General features: G+C 41.3%; 1 protein-coding gene across 2 annotated transcripts in view; it reads left to right on the top strand.

The window, feature by feature from the left end:
• Positions 1-25,946, top strand: part of LOC140496074 (uncharacterized) — a 192,762-nt gene that overhangs the window by 105,267 nt on the left and 61,549 nt on the right. For both annotated transcript variants that reach the window (XM_072595586.1, XM_072595585.1), the window contains exons 2-3: positions 7,204-7,280; positions 23,737-23,899. In XM_072595586.1, coding sequence (XP_072451687.1) covers positions 7,211-7,280; positions 23,737-23,899 — 233 coding nt within the window. In that variant the 5' untranslated portion in view covers positions 7,204-7,210. The remainder of the gene's footprint in view (positions 1-7,203; positions 7,281-23,736; positions 23,900-25,946) is intronic.

The following is a 25,946-nucleotide window of genomic DNA, read 5'->3' as shown; positions in this document are numbered from 1 at the left end:
GAAGGAGTGCTGCATTGTTGGAGATACCATTTTTCCAATGGTAAACATCAGTATCGGGCATTCAAGCTTTTCCAATAAGTACTCTGGTATGTGACTGATGTGAATCTATTTTTATCCCCTTCCCAACACACCCTCTTTCTTACAACCTGACCCCACTCAACTACTCAGCCATTGAGCTGGGATAACCGGATGGAGATGGTAAGCTGTGTGTCACCTTTACTTAGAAAGCATTTCTATAGGAGGACAGGGCAGGTCTTCTCTGTCTCCAAGGCCACTGCTTATCCCGCAACCAAAATTACTAAAAAAAAGATTTTCAGAACTTCAAGTCACTGCTTCTGGGAGCTTGCTGTGCACAAATTGACCAGTGTGTTTCCTACAGTACAGCAGTGACTGTGCAACAAAGCCAACACAGGGAATACTGGAGAAACTCAGTGTATCTGCCAGCATCTGTGGAGAGAGAAACAGAGTTAGTGTTTGGAGCCAGGTATAGCTTCTTCAGAAAGTACTTTGCTAGCTATACAAAGTTGAGAGTGTGGTGCTAGAAAAGCACGGCAGATCAGACAGCATGCGAGGAGCAGGAGAATCAATGAACCATTCCTAATAAAGGGCCTTTACCCAAAATATCGATCCTCCTGCTCCTCGGATGTTGCCTGACCTGCTGTGCTTTCCCAGCACCACACTCCCGACTCTGCAGCATCTGCAGTCCTCACTCTTTCCTGGCTGTAAAACATCCTTTGGGACAGCCTGAGGTGGTGAAAGGTGCGATTTAAATGGAAATTAATTTTGTGAAAATCTGAATCCCATTCTTGACTGATGCTGTGGGTTGAGTCAAATCAATCGTAGAATAGAGGAAAAGCATTAAAGTGGATGAGGTTCAGACTACTGTTTGTCAGGGAAGGACAGTGTTCTCTCATGCAACTGAGGAAAACATAATCTGTAACAACAAAGACACTCAGGATAGAATATTGTCCCAGAGGATGTTCCGGTTATCCCAGCTCGATGGCTGAGTAGTTGAGTGGGGTGAGGTTGTAAGAAAGAGGGTGTGATGGGAAGGGGATAAAAATAGATTCACATCAGTCACATACCAGAGTACTTATTGGAAAAGCTTTAATGCCCAATACTGATGTTTATATTTAGAATTCAGCCATGTTCCGTAATAAAATTGTATTTTATGTGCTGGGGAATCACGAGGCACATAACAGCTGGTAACAATCATTGAGAATATTATACAGGCCCATCCGTCTGGGAAAATAGCAGAAAGAAATTACAGATAAAATCCTTTCAAAGATGGTATAGTTCTTCTCTGGTCTTCACTCACTTAGCTCTGCATGTCATGCAGTAAATACTTGTCTTCAAATCCTCCTACGTTCTCACTCACTTGACAAAGTAACAGGCAAGATACACTAAGACAAACCAGTGGATGTACTGTGGACTCAGATGTCCAAAAGGCATTTGACAAGGTGCTGCATCAAAGGTTACTTCACAAAATAAGAACTCACTATATAGGGAATAACATATGTACATGGACAGAGGAAACTGGCTAATAGGAAGCAGAGATTGAGAATGCAAGGATCATTATTGGGTTGGTAGGATGTAATGAGTATTATACAACTATCAGTGTTGGGACTTCAATTATCTGCATTTTGTACAAAGACCTTGATGTAGTCACTGAATTTTAGCTAAATTTTTCTGATGGTACAAAAATAGGTGGGAAAGTAATTTGTGACAATGACAAGAAGAATCTGCAAAGGAATGTAGATTGTCAAGTGAGTGGGCAAAAACATGGTAAATGGAGTATAATGTGAGAAAATGTTAAGCTCACTTTTGACAGGAAGAATAGAAAAGCAGAATGTTATTGAAATGGAAGGAAATTACAGAACTCTGAGACGGAGGGAACTGTGTGTTAAGAGAGTGATTTTAACCTTTTATTTGTCACTTAGACAAGACAAGACTCAGGTTTCTTTGTTTAAACATTTACCTATACATGCGTGGGAGTTGTACATATCAAAGTATGACGTATAGCTCAGATTTTTATCACAAAACAAAGATTTTATAGACAATCTTCCAACCAACTATTTCTACAAATAATCATTTCCGATCAAACTTTTACGCATTTACTCATCTATACCTTTACCCAACAGTGTTCATATAATCCATATTCTATATTAGTACACATGATATTATCCAATATGTTCAAACTAGCACACATGGTTATCTTATCCAGTCTTATCAGAGTATGTACATCTTCTGGCTGTAGGTACATACTCGCGATTGTCAGAAAACCTTAACTGTCTACTTTCCTCTTTCAGAGTCCTGATATATGAAACACATGATGTTAGTGTGCAGTTACAGCAAGGTAAATGCGATGCTGTAGTTTGTTGCAAGGGGAGTGAAATATAAAAGTGAGAATGCTTGTCATAATTGCATAGGGAGGTGATGGCTGAGTCATATTGTCAATTAGCTATTAGTCCAGAGATGCAGGTTGTATTGATACAATGGCTTTAAGAAGAGTATTTTGCACTTTTTTTATTTTGAAAAAGATTTTGATGCATTCATGCTGAGCTGTCTATTCCAAGGCAATAAAGTAAGCAGCTTGTGAGACCTTGGGTTTTTTTTTAAAGTTGGAACAGTAGGTGCAGTCTTAATTGGTGGAGTCAGGCTGCCACAGAACCAAGGTTTTAGTTTAGCTTTCAGTAATTGGTGGGGTTTAGAAGCTGGTTGTGGAAGCTGCTACATCTTTCTCTCTGTTACAGCTAAAAGCTTGGGTTCCCCTCCTGCTGCCAGAATCACATGTGGGGCTTATCTGTTTTTTTGAATTTGCCTTTGCCAAGGGAGGTTTATGGGATGTTACTATATTGGAGCAGTTGCTGTTTAGTAGTTAAATAGCCTATTGTTCTGTTATGTTTTCCAATAGAGTCAAATGAATAGGAAGGGTTTAGAGGAACATGGACCATATGTTAGCAAATGGGACTAGTTTAGTTTAGGATATCTGGTCAGCATGGATGAGCTGGACCAAAGGGTCTGTTTCTGGGCTGTACATCTCCATGACTCTTAAGTATTTCCAATTCTTCTTCCTTTTATTTGTATTTTAACCATACGGTAAGAATAAAGTGTGTTTTGCTTAAAGCCAAGTAGTGTAACCAATCAAATTACATATGGAACACAGCAGTTTACACTTTCCTTTAAATAAGATAAAAGTTAGGGTGCAGGCTATGTCCTTGATATATTTGATAGGTCTCGTCCATAACAAACTGGAGGCTCTTGTTAGGATCAAAATCTATTATTCGAGGTTGGGTTTAGGGTTATTCGACTCAAAAACAGTGAGTGGTGAGCATTGGTGTTCTCTTTTCGAATGATGCATTCGGTTGGTCTAAATGGGGTCTGCCTTGTGTAATAATGGCACTTTCTATCGCTAAGAGTGTCCTGGAAAGATGCCACTTGGGGAGCTTATAGAAGGTCTGTAAGGCACAGTGTTTGGAATTGGCGGACAAGCTGGGGTTGAAATTGCCTTTGTCTGTGAGGAAAGGGGAGGTAATTGCAACAATAGCTCGGCATTTACAATTTCCTGGAATGCAATGGGAATCATTGGAAATAGCTAAAATTCAATTACAAGTGAAGCAGCTTGAATATCAAAAAGAAATGAAATAGTTTGAATTAAGATTGAAAGGAGAAGAAAAACAGAATGAGAGAGAAAGTGGGCAGAAAGAAAGATTTTTCAAACTTTGAAAGTTCGATCTGAAAACTGAAAGGAGGGCTTATGCCCGAAACATCGATTCTCCTGTTCCTTGGATGCTGCCAGACCTGCTGCGCTTTTCCAGCAACACATTTTCAGCTCTGAAAACTGAAAGTCAACTTAATGATTTTAATTGATTTATTATTGTCACATGTACCTAGATACAGTGAAAAGTTTTGATTTACATACAGTACAGACAGATCGTGCCATACAAAGTGCCATACAAAGGGTAATAGAACAGAATGAGGAATACAACATTACGGCTTTAGAGAAGGTGCACAGGGAGCAAGATCAACATTAAATTTGAAATTTGAGAGATCCATTCAGAATTCTAATAACAGCAGGGATGGTGGGGCAGTACAGTGGCTTAGTGGTTAGCACTGCTGCCTCACAGCACCAGGGACCCAGGTTCATATTCCGGCCTTGGGCAATTGTCTGTGTGGAGTTTGCACATTCTCCCCGTGTCTGCGTGAGTTTCCTCCAGGTGCTCCAGTTTCCTCTCACAGTCCAAAGATGTGCAGGTTAGGTGAATTGGCCATTCTAAATTGCCCATAGTGTTAGATGCATTAGTCAGAGAGAAATGGGTCTGGATGGGTTACTCTTCAGAGGGTTAGTGTGGACTTGTTGGGCCAAAGGGCCTGTTTCCACACTGTAGGAAATCTAATCTAAGAAGCTGTTCTTGGTATGTGTGTTTAAGCTTTTGTGTCTTCTGCTTGACAGAAGAATTCGGGAGAAGTTGAAATGGTGGAGCTATATTTGAAAGGTCGGAGTAGTGATGAGGACAATAGTGGAGAACAGTCCCATCATAGCCAAAAGCCTGGTGGTGATCTGTTGAAATATGACCCAAGTATTGCCAAAGTTTGACAAGAAGGCTGTAGAAGTATTTTTCTTTTCATTTTAGAAAGTGGCTGAATGAATGAGTGACTGACCATGTAGGTATTGTTAGTTTAAACAAAGTTGGTAGGTGGAGCTAGTGAGGTATTTACATCACTATTAGAGGAGGTATCTGGGGAGTATGAGAAGGTGAAAAAAGCCATCTTAGGTGCATATGAGTTAGTATCAGAAGCCTACAGACAACAGAATCTAAGGAGGGAACCTGGTCAAAGGTATATTGAGTTTGAAAGAATCAAACAAGGTAACTTTGATATGTGAATAAGAGCATTGAAAATAGATCAAGCACATGACACTCTGAGAGAGACAATTATTTTGGAAGAGTTCAAAACTTCACTTCCTGAAGTAGTGAGAACTCGTGGAAGAGTAGAGAGTTAAAACTGCAAGATTAACTGCAAGATTAAATTGTAGATGACTACTAGTTGGCTCATAAATCAAAATTTGGCTTCCGACATCAATTTCAATCCATGAGGGATAGAAATTGGAAAAATCCTCAGCTGGTAAGAAGGAAAAGAAATCACATTGAAGATAACAAAGCTAGCTTACCGTAGGGAGAAAAAGAAACCCATGAGAGGGATCAAGAAGTAAAAATGCTCAGATGTTTTCACTGTAATCAAGTAGGCCACGTGAAATCACAGAGTTGGTGGGTTAGAAAAAGCACTGTGAAGGCGGACGTGGGAAAACAGGATAAGCCAGTGAATTTTGTTGAAATGGCAAAGGAAAGCTAAAAGGAGGCTAAAAGGCTACACCAGGATGTACAACTTGGTTAGGGGTTGTTTGAGAAAAAGGTGCCAGATCCTTTTAATGTGACAGTGCTGCTGTTGGACTGAGGTGGAGAAAGTCAGAGGTCACATGACACCAGGTTATAGTCCTACAGGTTTATTTGAAATCACAAACTTTCGGAGTGGAGCCCCTTCGTCGGGTGAAGTGAGAGGCAAGCACCCAGGTGTCCTATGATTTCAGATCCTCTTCAGTCATTGACTTGTAATGGTCAGGTTTACTCGTATGTGCCAAGACGAGCAGATAAAGAAATTGCAGTTTTAAGAGATGCAGGAGCATGTTAGTCTTCAATGGCGAGAGATGAGGAGATATGCAATTGAGAAGGAGTATTGTCAGAGCAGGTCGTAATATTTGGAATTCACGATGAGAAGTGTAGTGTTCCATTGTATAAGGTGAGGTTGCAGAATCCAGTGAAAAGTGGTGAAGTGGTGGTAGGAGTAATAGAGAGGTTCTCAGTTCCAGGAGTATGGTTGATCCTTGGTAGTGGTATAGCTGGATCTTAGATGGGAGTGGTGCCTACTGTGGTTGAAAAGCCAGTGGAAAATCAGGCAACTGAGGTATTACAGGAATTATATCCTGGTATTTTCCCTGACTGTATGCTAACAAGGTCACAAAGCCACCGGTTGAAACGGGAGGAGAAAGCAAAGAACAAAGGTAAGGAGGTTGAAGTTCAATTATCAGAGACTATGTTTGATCAAATGGTTGGCAAAAACAGGTGGAGGACCTTAAATGTGGAACACAGCACTTTACACTTACCTTTAAAAGTGAGGATTCAGGCTATCTTCCTTGATATATTTGAAGGGGTTTGGTTTGGCCCATAATAATGTAAATTTCTGGGTCTTGTGCTTGGATCACAGCCATGGCAAGTCATCTGCCAATACAGATGATGGAATTTGAATTCACCTTAAAAAAAACTAGAATTTCGTGTCTAACAATGAGCGTAAAAGCATTGCTGATAGTTGGGAAAATCCCATCTGGTTTACTATTATTCTTTGGGAAGGAAATCTGCCATCCTTACCTGGTCTGGCCTACATGTGATTCCAGACCCACAGGATATGGTTGACTCTTAGCTGTCCCCTGGGCAATTAGGGCTGGACAATGTATGCAGGCTTTGCCAGTGACATCCATATCCTGTGAATGAATTAAAAACAAGAGCATTGTTGAGAATATCTGGAGTACAATTTTGGTTCCATTTAAGAAAAGATATAAAAGCATGAAAAGCCATTTAAATAAGATTCACTTGACAGATACCTGGTGATGGGTGGGTTATCTTATGAGAAACATGTGGGCAGACTGTACCTGCTTCTATTAATGTTTTGAAGAATGAGAGGTGATTTTACTGAAGCAAATAAGATCCTGCTGGGATTGACAGGATTGCACCAGGAAGGATGTTTCCCCTTATGGGAAGGACACTGTTTAAAATGAGGGCCTCCATTTTGAACAAAGCTGAGGAGATTTTCTTTTCTTTCATAAATTTGAGGTGTTTTAGAATTTATTGAGCAGTGGAGTCAGGTTCCTTTTTAGGGCAGGGGTAGTTTGACTCCTTTATTAGTTAAGCATTGAAGGTTATTGGGAATAACCAGGAGGGTGGAGTTGAGATCACAGTAAGAGCTGCCATGATCTTATTGAACAATGGAGCAGGCCAGAGATGCTGAATGGCCTATATTTGCCTCAAATTCACATGAACGTATGTTTGTCTGTCCTTTCTATCTTTGAAATATCTCCCTCCTGTACAATTCTGAGATCTCTGCACTCCTTCAATTCTGCTCTCAATAATAGTTTGACTTTATCTCCTACAGAGATCATATGATGGCCACGGGACTGCCAGACCTAAGACAGGCTTCAGAGGCTGAAGAATGCAATGAAGAATGTTCAGGTACACTATATTTTATTCTCCCTTTTGACATATTTTACAACTCAACATTGTTTTGTGCCAAACCAATATTGAGATCTTCACCTGTTAACCAGAGTGCTTTTCTTGTTGCCCATCCTTAGTTGCACTTGAACTGTTTGGCTCTCTAGATCATTTGATTGAATGATTTATTGTCACTAGTATTTAACAACTAAATACAGTGAAAATTGCAATATGTCTTTATGGTACAGTACCATTTTGACTTGCAGAAGATATTAAGATATAATTCATAGAATCCCTACAGTATGGAAACAGGCCACTTAGCCCAACAAGTCCACACCAACTCTCTGAAGATAATCCCAGGTAGACTCACCCTCCTTTCTGATCTTCCAAAACCCTATTGCATGGCTAATCTACTGAACCTACACATTGTTGGATGGTGGAGGAAGCCGAAGCAAACCCATGCAGACTCAGGGAGAACGTGCAAATTCAACACAGACAATCACCTGAGGCTGGAATTGAACCCAGGTCCCTGGCACAGTGAGGTAGCAATACTCACCACTGAGCCGCAGTGACAATATGACACTGTAAGATATAATGTTTAAATATTAGTGAAACCAGAGTCATCTTCCTCCCTTCTTGTGCCCTGCTCATGATCGGGGTGGTGTCTTCACACAGGCTCAGGGTCTATCAGTGCTCCTTCGTACAGTCCATTCCAGGGACTACCAAATCCGGCCTACCACAGCATCGCAGCTGAGTGCAGACTTCAGAGGGCAGTTAGGAGTTGTCAACATTGCTGTGGGTTTAGAGTCCCATCTAGACTAGGCTAGGTAAGGATTTAGATTTAGATTTAAATTTAACTGTTCTTGTCACATGTACTGGAATACAGTACAAAGTCACCAATCTCCCACATCATCTTAGTATACAAAAAACAGCAATAGTGAACTAAGTGAATATTTATAACAATTTAGAAATTGTGTAATATAATAGAGACATTATGCTGGTCAACTCTTGTGAAGTAATAAGACATCATTATGAAACATCATTGTAAAGCAACATCATCATGAAACAAACACTGGGTATTTTGCTCCCACCTTGGCTGTTGGGGAAATTTTAAACTAACTCAACAGGGGTGTAGGAAATAGGAGAAAACATTGGAGCATAGTACCAGAGCTGGGTGAGACAGATGTCACGAGAATAGAGAGTGCCATGTTCATGGGTGAACCCAGAGTAAGGGGGAAGGTCATGCAGTCTAAATCATGGTGACACTGAATGATTAGATTACTTACAGTGTGGAAACAGGCCCTTCGGCCCACACCGACCTTCCGAAGAGCAACCCACCCAGACCCATTCCTTTACATTTGCCCCTTCACCTAACACTACAGGCAATTTAGCGTGGCCAGTTCACCTAACCTGCACATTTTTGGACTGTAGGAGGAAACCGGAGCACCCAGAGGAAACCCACACAGACACAGGGAGAATGTGCAAACTCCACACAGACAGTTGCGTGAGGTGGGAATTGAACCCAGGTCTCTGGCACTGAGGCAGCAGTGCTAACCACTGTGCCACCGTGCCACCCATGCACAGTGCACGAAGTAAAATTGATTAAATTGATTGGGTGACACGGCGGCTCAGTGGTTAGCTCTGCTGCCTCACAGTACCAGGGACTTGTGTTCGATCCCAGACTCAGGCGACTGTCTGTGTGGAGTTTGCACATTCTCCCTGCATCTACACGGATTTCCTCTGGGTATCCACACGGTTTCCTCAGATGATCCAAAGATGTGCAGGTTAGGTGAATTAGCTGTGCTAAATTGCCCATAGTGGTTCAGGGATGTGTAGGCTCAGTGCATTAGTCAGGAGTAAATGTACAGTAATAGGGTTGGGAAATGGGTCTAGGTGGGTTACTCTTAAGAGAGTCAGTGTGGACTTGTTGGGCCAAATGACCTGTTTCCACACTTTAGGAATTCTGTGAGAAGACTGGCAAGTTACAGACACAATTTGCCATGTGGCATTATGTTAATGTAGTAACGGAGCCTTGGCTTAAGGACTTGGTGTTAAATATTTGTGATTACAAGGTGTTCAGAAAAGACTAGGAAGGGCAATAAAGAAAGCTGTTTTCTTTTGGTTAAGGGAAATGTTGCAACGCTGGGGAATGAGTGTGTTCCAGCGGGTTCAAGAACAGAGTAAAGTTGACTTGCGCAGTGTAATTTATAAGCTGCCAACACGTTGCAGAAGGAAAACTGCAGAGAGACAAGCCAGCATAGATTCATCATTGTTATAATGGGGGACTTTAATTGCCCAAAAAAAGCCTGGTGCTGAGGTAGTTTTCAAGGACAAGCAGTCCTAGGTTGTGTTGTGGACAAATGGCTCCAGCAGTATGTGTCCAGTCTAACAAGAAAGGAGGCAGTGCTTGGGAAGGAGGTGAGCAAAGTAGATCAAAGTTAAAAATCACACAACACCAGGTTATAGTCCAACAGGTTTAATTGGAAGCATACTAGCTTTCGGAGCACCTCTCCTTCATCAGGTGATAGTGGAGGACACAATTCTATGGCACAGAATTTATAGCAAAAATTTACAGTGTGATGTAACCTGGTGTTGTGTGATTTTTAACTTTGTACACCCCAGTCCAACATCAACATCCCCAAATCAAAAGTAGATCAAATATCAGTGGAGGGATCTTTTACAGAATAGCGACCTTTGTATTGCAAGGTGTAGGATGCTGAATAATTAACTGGGGAAGAGCTGACTTTGACAAGGCAAGGGGAGAGCTGCGTCAAGATTAGAGTGGTGCTGGAAAAGCACAGCAGGCCAGACAGTATCTGAGGAGCAGGAAAATTGACATTTCAGGCTGCCTGACCTGCTGTGCTTTTCCAGCACCACTCTATTCTTGACTCTGATCTCCAGCATCTGCAGTCTCCACTTGCGCGTAAGGGGAGAGCTGGACCTGATAGGTTGGAACCAAAACCTGGCCGGATGTGCTACAGCTGAAGAATGGGATACCTTCGAAGAAGGGATAATTTAGGCACGGTTAAGGTATATTCCCCCTAAAGGGAAGCTGGGAAACAAATCCAGAGCTCCAAAGAAGATGGAAATAAAGTTAAAGAAAGTGTGCTTATGACAGGTAGCAGTTTGAGAATGCAATTGTGAATAAAGCTGATGTTCAGAAGGGAAATGAGAAAGGAAATAAGAGAAGGAAAGGATTTTGAAAAAGACTAGCAACTAACATAAAGGGAAATTCCAAATTCCTCTGTGGACAAATAAACTGTTACAACATTGTGACAATAGGGGTAGGGCTGATTAGGAACTGAAAAAGGGATTTACACATGAAAGCATGACAATGCTGTTAAATAAATTATCTGAATCAACATTACCCTTGAGGGAGATGTTTCCCAGGTCCTGATGAGTTGAAGCTAAGTCGATAGAAGGATGTAAAATTGTTAAGCAGGAAGTTTTGGATAGGTTATCGGAACCTTTACTTGATAAAGATGCTGGGAATTGCCTGGAAGGACATTGAAGGAAGTGAGAGTAGAAATTGCAGAGGCCCTGGTGCCAGAAGACTGGAGAATTGCAATCATTTCCCCTTTGATGAGAAAAGATCGGCTCAGCAATTACAGACCAGCCAGTTTAGCTTCAGTGGTGGGGAAACTTCAAGAAACAGTTATTTGGGATAGAATTGACAGTCACATGGAAAAATGTGGGTGAACTTGAAAGAAATAGCATGAATATGTTAAAGGAAAATCGCACCCAACCAGCTTACTTGAAGATATACCAGAGAGGGAGATGCTGTTGATGTAATGACCATGGACTTCCAAAAGACATTCAGCACAGTGTCACATATCAAACTTGTGAAGAAGGTTATAGTTCGTGGAACAAAAGGGACAGTAGTACCACGGTATGCGAAGTTGGCTGAGGGATAGAAAACAGATAGTAACAGTTAATCGTTATTTCAGGACTGGAGGGAGGTTTGTAGGAGAATCTTCCAGTGGCTGGCAATAGACTTTTGTTTTTCCTGATAAATAAAAATGATCCAGTTATTTAAGTGCTGAGGACAGTTTCAAAATTTGTGAATAAGACTAAACTGTGAGGTTGAGAGTGTAGAATATGCAAAGGTGGCAGATGCAGAGAAATGTGAGATGGCACATTTTAGCACAAAGAGACTATATAAAATAAAGGATACTATGCATAAGGGTCTTCAGTTGCCTGGAGACCTGTGTGTTTGTGTGCATAAGTTATTAATGGTGGCAGGACAGGCAGAGCTGTTAAGAAAGCATACAATATTCTAGGCTTCACAAATAGGGGTCTTGTGGGGAGGTTATGATAAATTTATATGACTCATTGCTACACTTCAACTGGAGTGTTGTGTGGAGTTCTCGGTATCACACCATAGGTAGGAAATGAATGCATTGGAGAGGGTGTAGATAGGTTTACAGAATGGTTTCAGGATGAGGCACTTCAGTTATGAAGAAAATTTGGAAGGTTGGACTTGTTTTTCTTTGGGAAAAGAAGGCTAGGAGATTTCATGACAGTTTTCAAAATTATGACGAGTCTGGACAGAGGAGGTAGGGAGAAACTGTTTCTTCTTGTGAAAGAATTGAGAACCAGAGAGCACTGTTTTAGAGTGTTTTGGAAAAGAAGCAAATGTAAGAGGCATGAAAGAATTTTTTTTAAGTAGTGTGTGGTTGGTGTCTGGAATGCACTGTCCAAGTGTGGTGGAGGCTAGTTCAACTGAGGTATTCAAGAGGATTTTAGATTATTTAACTCACAAAAATGTGCTTGGTTAAGGGAAAAATACTGTAGATTGGCACTTAGTCAAAGTGCTCAGGGAACTGATGGAGACATGATGGCCTGATTGGCCTTCTTCTGAACTTTAGCAATTCTGTAATACAATGAAAGGATGTATAGTGATAAGGCCAGTGTCACATGATTTCATGGAGCAATCTGGAAGGGAGCAGACTGTGTACCATGAGTTTGAGACAATGGCGTGAAGGCAAAGCTAGACGTAAAGTGCTTTTGAGAACTTCTAATAGACCAACAGCAGTTATTTGGGAGTTTAAATAGAGTTGGATCTCATAAACCTGGCAAACAGTGACAGTCGCCACATCATTTCAACCTTAAATATTTTATTTTCCTGGATATGAATTCCTGACTTTCTACAGGATTTTACTAAGAATATCATGGGGATTAAAGGGCACGGGAAGAAAGTGGGGCCAGGGTGCTAGGTTGGATGATCCGCAATGATCATATTGAAGGGCGGGACATTAAAGAGCCGATTGGCCTACTCCTATTCTCTATGTTTCTATATTTCTCATGAGCTGGTTAAGATCATTTGACAAGATCCCTCATGGAAGGCTGTTTGTTTGTAATTTATATGTGAATGATTTGAATGAAAATGGTGATAGTTTGATTCGTAAGTTTGCAGATGATACAGAAGTTGGTGGAGTTGTGAATAGTGAGGAAGGTTGTTAAAGGATGCAAGAGGATATAGATCAGTTGGAAAATTGGTCAGAGAAATGAAAGATAGAGTTTAATCTGGACAATTGTGAGGTGATGGATTTTGGGACGTCATATGCAAGTGGAATGTATCCAATACATTGTAAGATCTTTAGGAACATTGATATACAGAGAGATCTTGGGATGCAAGTCCATAGTTACCAGAAAGTGGCAATATAGGTGGATACCGTGGGAAAGAAGACAGATTACATGTTTGCTTTCATTGATCAGGGTATTGAGTAGAAATATTGGCAAGTGATTTTGCAGCTGTATAAGATTTTACATTTGGAGCATTGTATGCAGTTCTGGTCACCACGCTATGTGAAGGATATGAAGGCTTTGGAGAGGGTGCAAAAGACGTTTACCAGCATGGTGCCTGGATTGGAGTTATTAGCCGTATGGAGAGGTTGGACAAACTTGGATTGTATCCACTGGAGTGATAGAGGCTGAGGGTGACCTGACAGAAGGATATAAAATTATGAGAGGCATGGAGAGGGTGAATACTCAGAGTCTTTTACCCAGGGTGGAAATTTCAAATACCAGGGAGTATGGGTTTAAGTGCGAGTGGGATAATTTTATGGAGATATACAAGAAACGATTTTTACACAGGGTGGCAAGTGCCTGGAGTGTGCTACCAGGGGAGTGGTAGAAGCAGATACAATAGCAACATTTAAGAGGCATTTAGACACATATATGAAAAGCAGGAAAGATAGGGATATGGACTACATACTGGCAGATGGGATTGGCTTAGAATGGCATCATGGTCACCACAGACATGGTAGGCTGTTTTTGTGTTGTACTGTTCTATGTTCTAAATTGATCATTGTTTTTGCAAAGTCATTATAGCAGGAAAATAGAAGTACTAATCACTTATCCTTCCAAGTGACTCCACATTTTCCAATCCAATTGACAGATGGGGGTTAACATGTTTCCATCTGTAAGTGGTTTCTGGCATCAGGGCCTTGGTGTCAGTTGATTTAAGTCTCTGCACATGCCTTCTCTTTGTAATAAAATGTAGATATCCTTACACCGCAAGGGCTACAGCAGCTCAAGAAGGCAACTCGTCGCCACCTCTTACTGGGCAGTTAAGAGTGGGCAATAAAAATACTGGCCTAGCCAGCGACTCGTATTTTTAAAAAGAAGGAACTGAAGTGAAGTCTCAAGCTGTAATGTGCATTTGGTAACATACCTTTAATCTTTCACTAAATTGGCTCACAAGTTTTGTTTCTCTGTCTGTTATTCCTCTGGGGACAGTTGAGTGAGTGGGTCACCAGTCAGAGAAATCAACAGCCAAAATAGAGTGAAGGCATTTTTGTTTTAATTAAGCAGGAGACATTCCCAATGGAGTTTCTGTTTCTCAAAAGTCATGTGTGAATCCTTTTTTCTGTCCAACTTGGCAATTCCCTAACTAAAATATTGTGGACTCTACAGATGAGATTTTTCTGTAAATTGATTACATGAGAGGAAAGATGCAGTCAGAGAAAGAAGGAAATACTATTGCAGAAAAGTAAAGCACTGCTGGGTTTTCCTCTTGCTTTATATTACAGATAGCAATGCATTCTTCTCTTTTCTGAAGTAATTACATGGCAGTTCTGTGTAACATTTGGAATTGTTTCCAGACTCTGAAGGAAAGGCATGGAGTAGCATCTGGTACCCTGTTTGTATACCGAGTGCCAGTTAAAACTGCAAGACAATTAGAACATGTTTTAATGCAGAAGATACTCAGTAAGGACAGAAAGTTGAAAAATGTACGAGTTTTACATGTGACTGTTTTAAACCAACAAAGAAGAGAACAGCTCACCAAGTCAATGTCCATCCAGCTGGCCTGCAATTCCTTGTGTGCTTTTAACTGTTATTGACAATAGCTTGACTGATGTGTATGGAATTTTACAAGAGTTACAAATTAGTAGAATAAATGTCAGACCAATCTCATCTGACAATGACATCTAATATTCAAAATCTAGTCACAGCCTTACTCTAAAGACCAGGAAGAAATGTGTTTTGTTACAATCGTTGTGGTAAAACCATAAAGCCAAAGCAACCTAATTTATCAAATGAAATAATTACCCCCAATTTACAAATTTAGCAAAGAAGATTTCACTTTTTATAATTTTTACATTAACATGCATTTGAACCAACATTAATTGAACATGAATTAACAGGCAACAGTACTTCAAATTGCAAGATAATTTCCACTTTTTGTCATTAATACAAGGGTACACTATCACAAGTATTACTCCATAGAGACAAGTGGCACTGCTTGCAGTTCCAAAGTTTCCTAACTCAGCTTTTCATATTTAATATTTCCCTGTTAATTATTTGATGGCCAAGTCATGTTCACTGACAGCCATATTGCATTGAGGTCCCCAGGGAAGCTCATTACCCTGACAGACCATCATCAGCCACATTTGTGACAGACCTGATGGCACAGACTGCCCAGAGACTCCATTAACATGCCCTTTTAATCGACCCTGTCATGCGGGCTTGTTGCATTAGGCAAAACTGAAGCAGTTGTACTACAATGGTTCAATTCGGCCTTCAGCCTTTGGTCTTTCTGTGTCATTCAATGTTGCATGCAAACAGCTCTGTGCAAATGGATCCTCTCTGATCTCCCTTCTGCTTCAGCCTTAGTTTTCTGAAACTGTCCTTTCGGTCTAGTTACATGGCTTTTGTAACTTGCTTCCTGTTGGTACTGCTTCCAGTTCAAGGAACACTGAGTCACGTTAACTAGTATTTCTTTATTAGTTAAGGAGGTTACAGTTGATAACAGTCTAAGGATGGGGTGTAAGGCCATTTATAAAGAGATGAGGAGACATGTTTTCACCCAGAGAATGGTAAGCCTGAGAAACTCTCTGCTACAGAAAGCGGTTAGGGCCAAATCGTTGAAGACTTTGAAGAAAGATGTAGATGTAGTTGTTATGAGTAAAGGTATCAAAAGGTATGTGAAGCAAGCAGAAACAAGAGTACTGGTTGGATGATCAGCCATCATCCTATTGAATGGTAGAGCAGGCTCAAAGGGCCGAATGGCCTACTCCTGTTCCTATTTTCCGTGATTCTATGATTCTTTTACAGTTGAAAGAAATTCTTAAAAGTACTTGTTGTATATTCTTAAAACCAATGACAATTTCCACAGCCACTTTCATGGACTTACAATGTATTTTGCTTACTGTATTGCTTCTAGATCAAAAGGTCATCAGAGTATCAAACTAAATAAAATTCAGATTGATCAAAACTTTAAATTTGATGACATAAAATTTTGTTATGCAAGTGTAATAAGAGAAATAAAATTAAGGTGCAGAAGGGAAGTTGAGGTTAAGACAGGTCATGGTCGAATTGAAAAATGACTGAAGCACAAAGAGACCTGGGAGTCCTCATTCAGGATTCTCTTAAGGTTAACATGCAGGATCACTTAGCAGTTAGGAAGGCAAATGCAATGGTCATGTTCATTTTGAGAGGGCTAGAGTACAAAAGCAGGGATGTACTGCTGAGGCTGTATGAGGCTTTGGCTTCACCACATTTGGAATTGGGAAGGATGTGTTGGCGTTAAGAGGAGGCCCAGAGGAGGTTTACAAAAATGATCCCAGGGATGAAGGACTTCTCTTACAAGGTCTCTGGTTCTACAGTCCATGGAGCTTAGAAGAATGAGGGGAGATCTCATTGAAATTTACTGAATACTGAGAGTCCTGGATAGAGTGGATATGGAGAAGATCTTTCCACTAGTAGGAGTGACCACGAGCCAAGGGCAGAGCCTCAGAGTGAGTATGCGACCTTTTAGAACTGAGATGAGGAGGCATTTCTTCAGCCAGAGGGTGGTGCATGTGTGGAACTCATTGCCACAGAAGACTGTGGATCCAAGTCATTGAGTGTATTTAAGACAGAGATAGATAGTAAGGAGATCAAGGATTACAGAGAGAAGGGAAGAGAATGGGGTTGAGAAACCTATCAGCCATGATTGAATGGTAGAGCAAACTTCATGTGCTGAATGGCTTAAATTAAGATGATCTTATGATCAAGTTTCAATTAGCTAAATTAAATCTACCAGTTCTTAAAGTTCTGTGGACATTTTGGTCCCTATATATCTACAGACAACACTCAGGTCAAGAATGGGAATTTGCCTTTAAATTGGAATAGGGTAGAATCAGTCACTAATATAGCAGATGAAAAAAATGTAGCAGGCCCCCGATGTACTTTAATGTTTGAGTCAGAACGAGGTTAAGTCCTGGACTCCTTGAAAGTGATTAGTTAGAATTTACATACAGGATTAACCTCATCCGTTCCATGTTCATTTATAAAGCTTATTGCAGAATGCAGAAAGTCTGCTGAACTTGTTGGGAGCAGACCAAACAGCTGAAGAAGAGTCAAAGCCAAGTGAAGTGTCAGCTATGATAAATGTGCAGAATTTCCTTGTTGTTCAAGGTCCAGCAGAAATAACAGTTTATTATTTAACTTCTGCTTGATGAGCCGACTGCATTTACTGGAATCAGGCATGCGCAGACACACATTAACTCACAATGGAAAACTTCAAATGTCAGTCGACATAGCTTCAAAGTATGAGTAAATAAAGCATGTATAAACATTTATTTGACTTCAACACACATCATGCAATGTTGAAAGTGATCGTAGCATTCACAACAAAGTAAATATAGAAACAGGAGTAAAAATATCAAACAATTTTTTTTTACTTACTCATAGGATGTAGGTATTGCTGTTTAAACCAGTATTTATTGCCCATCCCTAATTGTCTCAGAGGGCAATTAAGTGTTAATCATATAGCTGTGGATCTGGAGTCACATGTAGGCTTGACCAGGTAAGGGCAACAGTTTCCTTCACCGAAGGACATTAGTGAACTGGGTGGTGTTTTCCTCCAGCATTCAATAAAGGGTTGCTGTTGCACCGCTATGGTGGCTCAATGGCTAGCATTACTGCCTCATAGCACTGGGGAGCCAGGTTCAGTTCCAGCCTTGGGTGGTGGTCTCTGTGGACTTTGTATATTCTCCCACAGACCAAAGATGTGCAAGTTAGGGTGGATTGGCCATGCTAAATTGCCCATAGTGTCCAGGGATGTTCATGTTGGATGGATAGCAATAGGAAATGCAGTATTACAGGCATGGTGGCAGGGTGGGATGCTCTTTGGAGAGTAGGGGTATGGGCTGAATGGCCTAGTTCCACTTTGTAGGCATTCTATGATTGGACAAATCAAACCAACAATGACATTGTGGAGATTGTTTTTTCAGACCAATACATTAAGGAAGCAACTAGAGGATGGGCTATTCTAGATAGGCTGCAACGCAATGAGAAAAGATTAATCAACAACCTTTTTATGTGGGTAACAGTATCGAGGCTACAACATCGGCTGTATCTATCTTGGACTCTGAGGTTTCTTCAGAGCTAGACAGAGGCTGTTCTGAGGGGCTGGGTATGTTCTCCTCCCGCCCAGTTTGTGAGGTAGCAGCTTTCACGTGCTTCACAGGTTTGTTCAGGACCCAGGACCTCACCTCAAGTCAACCTCGCCTCGTACCCGTGCAGGACCATTCCCATGTTTCGACCAAACTTGGTCTCCTGAAGCAAACTGTCTCTCTCGCTTAGCGGAGGCATGTGGCCAGTATTAGTGCTCCTGATGCCATGTCACCCTCACCTCCCAGGCCTAGAACTATCAGGTATAATCTGATAGTTCTCTATTCCTGTGAGGGTGAAGGGCAAGGTTGGCATCAATAGGTATCCTGGATGACAAGAGATATTGAGGCTTTGACAGCTAAAAAAGGAGGCATGGCTCAGATACAGGTAGTTGGGATTAAGGGAATTCCTGGAGGTATACAGGGAATACAGGAGTTTACTGAAGAAGGAAATCAGGAAGGCGAAAAGAGGGCACATGATAGCCTTGGCTGAGAAGATTAGTGTGAATCCAAAGAGTTTCTTTTCATATATTAAAGGACAAAGAGAGAGAATAGGACCCCTCAAGAACCAAAGTGATCATGTATGTGTAGAACTGCAAAAGATGGGCGAGGTTCGCAATGAATATTTCTCCTCTGTGATTACCATGGAGAAAGACATGGGAACTTGAGAAGCGAGCGGTGATATCTTGGCGACAGTCCATATCACAGTAAAGAAGGTGTTAGATGTATTAGAATGTATGAAGGATAAATCTCCTGGTCCTGACGAGATAGATCCAAGAAGACTGCAAGAGGCTAGAGAAATAATTGTGGGGGCCCTGGCAGCTATTTTTGTATCATCATAAGCCAGAGGTGAGGTCCCAGAAGACTGGACGGTAGTAAGTGTTGTGCCCTTATTCAAGAGGGGCTGCAAAAGAAATCCTGGGAACCATAGACTAATAATCTTAACATGTATAGTGAGTAACTTACTTGAGAATATGCTGAGGGATAAGATATTCATGCATTTGGGAAGACAGAGTTTGATTAGCAGTAGTCTGCATGGCTTTGTGAGTGGGAGATCATGCCTCACAAATTTGTTACAGTTCTTTGATGAAGTGACTAGGAGGGTTGATGAGGGCAGGGCAGTAGACGTAGTCTATATGGATTCCAGTAAGGCTTTTAATAAGGTTCCACATGGTAGGCTGCGCTGGAAGGTTAAATCTCTTGGAATGCAGGGCAAACTGGCAAATTGGATACACAATTGGCTTGATGGTAGGAAGCAGAGGATAATAGTGGAAGGATGCTTGTGAGACTGGAGGCCTGTGACTACTGGTGTGCCTCAGGGGTTAGTGCTGGGCCGATTGATGTTTGTTATCTATGTCAATGTTTTGGATGAGAATGTGCAAGGCATGTTTACTAAGTTTGCAGATGACACTAAAATGGGCATTATCATGGACAGTGAGGAAGGTTTTCAGAAATTGCAACAGGACCTTGAAGCTGGGGAAGTGGGTCGAGAAATGGCAAATGGAGTTTAATATAGATAAGTGAGGTCTTGCAATTTGGAAAGTCAAATCAAGGTAGGAGTTTCCTGGTGAATGGTAGAGCCTTAAGGAGTGTCGTAGAACAGAGGGATCTTAGAGTTCAGTTTCACAGTTCTCTAAAAGTGGAGTCATAGGTAAATAGGGCAGTGAAGAAGGCTTTTGGCACCCTGGCCTTCATTGGTCAAGGCATTGAGTATAGAAGTTGGAAAGTTATTTTGCAGTTATACGGGATGTTTACTGCTCCTCGGATGCTGCCTGAACTGCTGTGCTCTTCCAGCACCACTAATCCAGGGATGTTGGTGAGATCATACTTGGAATATTGTGTTCAGTTTGGTCACCTTGTTTTAGGAAGGATGTCATTAAACTGGAAAGAGTGCAGAAGAAATCTACAATGATGTTGTCTAGATGCAATGGTCTGAGTTATAGGGAGAGGTTGACAAGCTAGGACATTTTTCTTTAGAGCATAGGAGACTGCGGGGGACCTTATGAAGGGGTAGAGGATCATGAGAGGCATGGATAGGGTGAATGCACTCAGTCTTTTTCCCAGTATTAGGGAATCGAGGATGAGAGGGCATCAGTTTAAGATTAGAGGGGAAAGAATAAAAGGGAACCTGAGGGGCAACTGTTTTACACAGAGGGTGATACGTATATGGAATAAGCTGCCAGAGGAAGTGGTTGAAGCGGATACATGAACAACATTTGAAAGGTGTTTGGACAAATACATGGATAGGAAAGGATGAGAAGGATATGGGCCAAGTGCAGGGAAATGGGGTTAGTTTGGTCGGCATTGACCAGTTTGGGCTGAAAGGCCTGTCTCCAAGCTGTAGGACTCTATGACTCTATAACCTGGTGCTGAGCCTTCTTTCCATCAGTGACTGTTCTGGAGCTATCCCTGTGGTTGTGTGAAGGATTGGCCTCTAATCAAATAGGAACTGGGACAATACAAGTCAAGCTGTAGGCTGCATCTTTAAGCCTTCCTTCAATGGTTGGACCACTCTTTCTGCCATATCATTGGAAGATGGATAGTATGGAACTGTCCACACTTTGAAGGCAGGTGTGATCTCAAGATTCAGTTTAATAGGTATCGAGGAGTCAGCCTAGGTTTTAAACCTCTAACCTTTCCTGAATAACTATTAGTTTAACTGAAGCAGACCACCTCCGACTTTGACAGGTTCATTTGGAGGGTTCCAGACACAAAGGAATTGTCTCTCAGAATCCTCATTCTGGAATAGTGGTACTGGAAGAGCACAGCAATTCAGGCAGCATCCGAGGAACAGTAAAAGCGATGTTTTGGGCAAAAGCCCTTCATCAGGAATAAAGGCAGAGAGCCTGAAGGGTGGAGAGATAAGCTAGAGGAGGGTGGGGAGAAAGTAGCATAGACCTGGGAGTTGCAGTGGGAGAGGGAGTCCCTGAGATTCTTGTAGAGAGAGGAGGAAAACTTCTTCAAGGCAGGCATCCTTGCAAGAGGATTCGCAGTAGGGTTAAAATCAACTAGGTAAAAACAATGTCTGCAGATGCTGGAAACCAGATTCTGGATTAGTGGTGCTGGAAGAGCACAGCAGTTCAGGCAGCATTCGAGGAGCAGTAAAATCGACGTTTCGGGCAAAAGCCCTTCATCAGGAATAAAGGCAGAGAGCCTGAAGCGTGGAGGGGTAAGCTAGAGGAATCCTCAGTTCACTGGACAATTCCCAAGTAGTATATTGTGTCCTGGAATCCGTGTGGTTCCAATATATAATTCCAGTCTACACTGTGTCAATGACTAACTGGTCATCAAGTATTTGGGCCTATGTAACCTGAATATAGACTGTAACATAGACTTTAGACTGTTCCAGTTTTGATGAAGAGTCGTCTGGATATGAAACATTAGCTTGCTCTCTCTCCATGGAAGCTGCCTGACCAGCTGTGATCTCCAGCATTTGTTGTTTTCAGTATTGACTGTAATGCTGGAGCTAGTTAATCTCTCACTTATGTTAAATATCAGATTTTAAATCCCTTGTGATATAACTTTTCCCCCATCACTATATTTTTGGAAAGACAGTTTTGGAAAGATTGGTTAGCACTGCTGCCTCACAGCTCCACAGACTTGGTTCAGTTCCATCTTTGGGCAACCGTCTGTATGAAGTTTGCATGTTCTCCCCAATTCTGCGTGGGCTTCCTACTTTCAAAGCCGACATCACTTCAAGGGTTTTCATCTCCATATCATCACGCACACAATACAAATGATCACGATTGTAGCACTTATAATAATTGTGATGTTCAAATGCATCAGTGTCAATGGGTTGTTGTTGTATGATGGGGTGGTTGTATCCATTTGATTGAAGATTCACTCCCATCAAAGGAGAGAAAGGGAAAAACAAAAGAGATGTGTGAGTCATGGTCTATTAATTGGAAAGAAAGGCAGAAAGCTAAAGCTTCATCCTTCAGGTTCTGGTGACACAGTGGTAATATCACGAGGCTAATAATTCAAACTAATGCTCTCTGACATGACTGCAAAGCTGACCATAGGATGTGGCAAAATTGGAATTCAACAAAAATCTGGAGTTGAAAACTGAGCTCAGTGATGACTTTGTTAGCACCATTGCTGTAAAAACTAGTCTAGTGAACTGGTTTGAGGCTGATTCTGGGTACAGAAGGACTGTTTCATAGGGAGAGGGTAAACAGGATGGACTTTACTCATTTGGAATTGGAACCTATACTGGCATATGCAGTGTTCTTAAGAGGCTGAATGGGACAAATATAAACAGGTTACTTCCACGTGTGGGACAATCTAGGACAATAGGGCATAACGTCAGAATAAAGGGTCACACATTTAAGATAGAGATGAGGAGAAATTTCTTCTCCCTCAGAAGGCAGTGAATCCATGGAATTCTTCACCATTGAGGGATGCTAAGGTTGGGTCATTATGTATATTCAAGGCTAAGATAGATTTTTCATCAGTAAGGGAATCAAAGGACAAAAACAGAAGTTACTGGAAAAGATCAGCAGGTCTGGCAGCATCTGTGAGGAAAAATCAGAGTTAACGTTTCAGGTTCGGTGACCCTCAGAACTTGAGAGAATCAATGGGTCTGGGGGAGAAAGCACGAAAGTGGAGTTGAGGGTTATCAGATCAGTAAGGAGACAATGAGGTCTGTAGATGCTGGAGATTAGAGTTGAGTGTGTGTTGCTGGAAAAGCACAGCAGGTCAGGCAGCATCCAAGGAGCAGGACAATCAATGTTTCAGGCCGGAGCCCTTCATCAGAAAGGTGTTTTTCCAGCAACACACTCTCAACAGTTATCAGATCAGTGATGATCTCATTGAATGGTAGAAAAGACTCAATGGGCTGAATGGCCTACCTCTGCTTTTATGTTTTATGGTCTCATGGTTTCGCTAATGCCCTTTAGGGAAGGTTATGTGCGAACATTACTTGATCTGGGGTGCATGTGACTCTTAACTGTCCTGTGGGCAATTACGGATAACCAGTTATATTAGCCTAACCAGCGATGCCCATATCACAGAGATGTACAGCACGGAAAGACACCCTTCAGTCCACTCGTCCATACTGACCAGGTACCTGAAATTAATCTCGTCCTATTAACCAGCATTTAGCCAATATCCCTCTAAACCTTTCCTATTCATGCATGTACAGGAATCAAAAGAAAACTGTTGTGCACTGTACTGAAAATGATAAGGAAAACAAGAGGAAATATTAATCCTCATTTCATTCTGGGGCCTCATCTGGTCTGCAGCAAGAAATAGCGATAGAGGATTAATGAGGCTTTTTAGTGCTTCAAACCTGTTCCACCATGTTTTGAGTTCATGGCAGATCTGTATCTGACATCTAAGGCTCGAAATTTACAACTTATTGAGCAATCTTCAACTTCTCACAAACAGTAATTCAACTCCATTCTTCCTCTGCATCTAAATAGACTATAAGAGGCAGCTTAGGTTAATAAATTAAGCATCACATATGGACAACAAATTCTTCATGATCAACTCCATGGAGGTTTAGCTAATAATGTCATACTAAATGTGCTGCTGGACAGTGAATTAGCTGCATTCGCTGGCCTTGTGGAGCTAAGAATTTTATTTGTCCTTTGCAGGCAAGAAGAAGTCAAAATTTAAAACTTTCAAAAACTTTTTTGCCAAGAAGAAGAGGAAAGATCCAGCAGCCCCCAGAGGAGAAAGCAGTCTTAAACCGTGTCAATCGAGCAGTGATGTCAACCTTCCGGAACTTTCCACAGCATTGCCTAACTCTGAGGCAGGGTAAGAGAATACGAGAAGGCAACTCATTGAGATGTTAACTTTCGCGACCATATTAAGCAAGGGGATGAAGGATTATTGAGGATGTGCAGGATTATAGAGTTAACTTTAAAATCAGATCATCTATGATCTTAAACAAAGGCAGAGCAATCTCAAAGGGCCGAATGGCCTACTCTTGTTGGTTTTTTTGTTTTAACCAAGCCACAGGCAAATCCCAGGAGCAGGTAAACCAATAATTCCAGTTATTAGAAGGTTTTATCTGTCAAAAACAACTGTTCCAAGGTTCAAAGGTTGCCAGGTCAACAAAACCTGCACTACCCAACACCTGCCATGAATTTTAGCATTGCATGTGATTCTAAAGTTAAATAAGTAAATGCTCATCTACAAATGCTCATCTATCAAAACCAGAAAAGATTTTTAAAAAGACTATCTGCTGCAAATAATTTCCCTGTTCACTCTTCAACAAACTCAATATTATTTATATTGTCATAAATATTGATCCATAAGCTCAGTTTGGAATAAATTCTTCCATTTTGTATTGGTGTTTGTGAGCAGGTGATGATAGTGAAATTATATTTCCTAATTCTATCACTGAAAAGTACATAAAATGCATTAAAAGAGCTCAAGTAGCAATGTCCCTACCACAGGGTTAGAAGTTCTGGATCCAAGTCCCACCTGCCACATGAGTGTGCTGTGATATGTCTGAATAGGTCACTAATAGAACGCATTAACAGTACTGGAACATGAAAACGCTTTAACCTCCAAAAAAAATGCAAAGGCTTTCAGCTGCTGGAAATTTCTGATATAAATGATGGAAACACTCTGTAGGTCAGGCAGTGTCTGTGCAGAGAGGAGCAGGTCTGTGTTCAGGGTGTGTACCTGAAGCAGTTCTGATAAAAGGTCATCGAAATGAAACTTTCTCAGTTGACGGATTTTGCCTGATCTGCTTTGAGTTTCTATTTTTCTGTTTTCTGTTTTTCATTTAAATTGCATCCAATTCCCATCCTCTTCTCAAAGTAAATAGAGATTCTTGAATTGGAAAAGCAGTCCAATCAACCAACTGCGTCAATGTAGCAATTTCAATGGAATAAAATATCCCAGAACTTTATACAGCAATTTGATGAATCTCATTGGATTCTGAAGGGGTTTGACAGGATAAATACTGAGAGGATGTTTCACCTCATGGGAGAGTCTAGAACCAGAGGGTGTAGTCTCAGAATAAAGGGGCACTAATTTAAGACTGAGATGAGGAGGAATTTCTTCTCTTGGGATTGTGAGTCTTTGAAACTCCTTGCCACTGAGAGCTGTGGGGGCAGAGTCCTTGTGTATGTTTAAGGCTGGGATAGATCAGTTGGGAAATCAAGGGTAGTGGGGAAAGAGCAGGAAAGTGGATGTGAGGAATGTCAGATCAGCCAAGATTCGATTGAATATCAGAAGAGGTTCAAGGGGCTGAATGGCCTACTCCTGTTCCTACTTCTTTTTACCTTAAAAGGAGATATTTTGGCAAATGACCAAAATCTTAGTCAAAAGAGGTAGGTTATGGAATCACAGAGTCATACAGCAGCAAACAGACTCCTCATTCCAACCAGTCCATGTCAAACATCATCCCAAACTAAACTAGTCCCACCTGCCTGCTCCTGGTCCAAATCCCTCCAAACCCTTTAAACATTGTAATTGTGCCCCCATACACCACTTACTTCATTCCACATGTGAACCACCCTCTGTGCAAAAAAAATAGCCCTTATGTCTTTCTTAAATCTCACTCCTCTCACCTTAAAAATGTGATCCTCCTAGTCTTGAAATCTCCCATCCCAGGGAAAAGACACCTACAATTAAACATATCTATACCCCTCATTATTTTATAAACTTCTACAACATCGCCTCTTAACCTCCTGTGCTTCAATGAGAAAAGTCCCAGCTTATCCAGCCTTTCTTTCTAACTCAAACCTTCCATACGTTTTAGGGAGTGTCTTTTAAAACAGAAAACAGAAGAGTATAGAAGTTGGCAGTGTGGGTGAGTTCCAAAGCTTGGAGCCTTGACAGCCGAGGA

Source organism: Chiloscyllium punctatum, chromosome 25, assembly GCF_047496795.1.
Source record: "Chiloscyllium punctatum isolate Juve2018m chromosome 25, sChiPun1.3, whole genome shotgun sequence".
NCBI lineage: Eukaryota > Metazoa > Chordata > Chondrichthyes > Orectolobiformes > Hemiscylliidae > Chiloscyllium > Chiloscyllium punctatum.
This window is presented reverse-complemented; position numbering and strand designations above follow the sequence as displayed.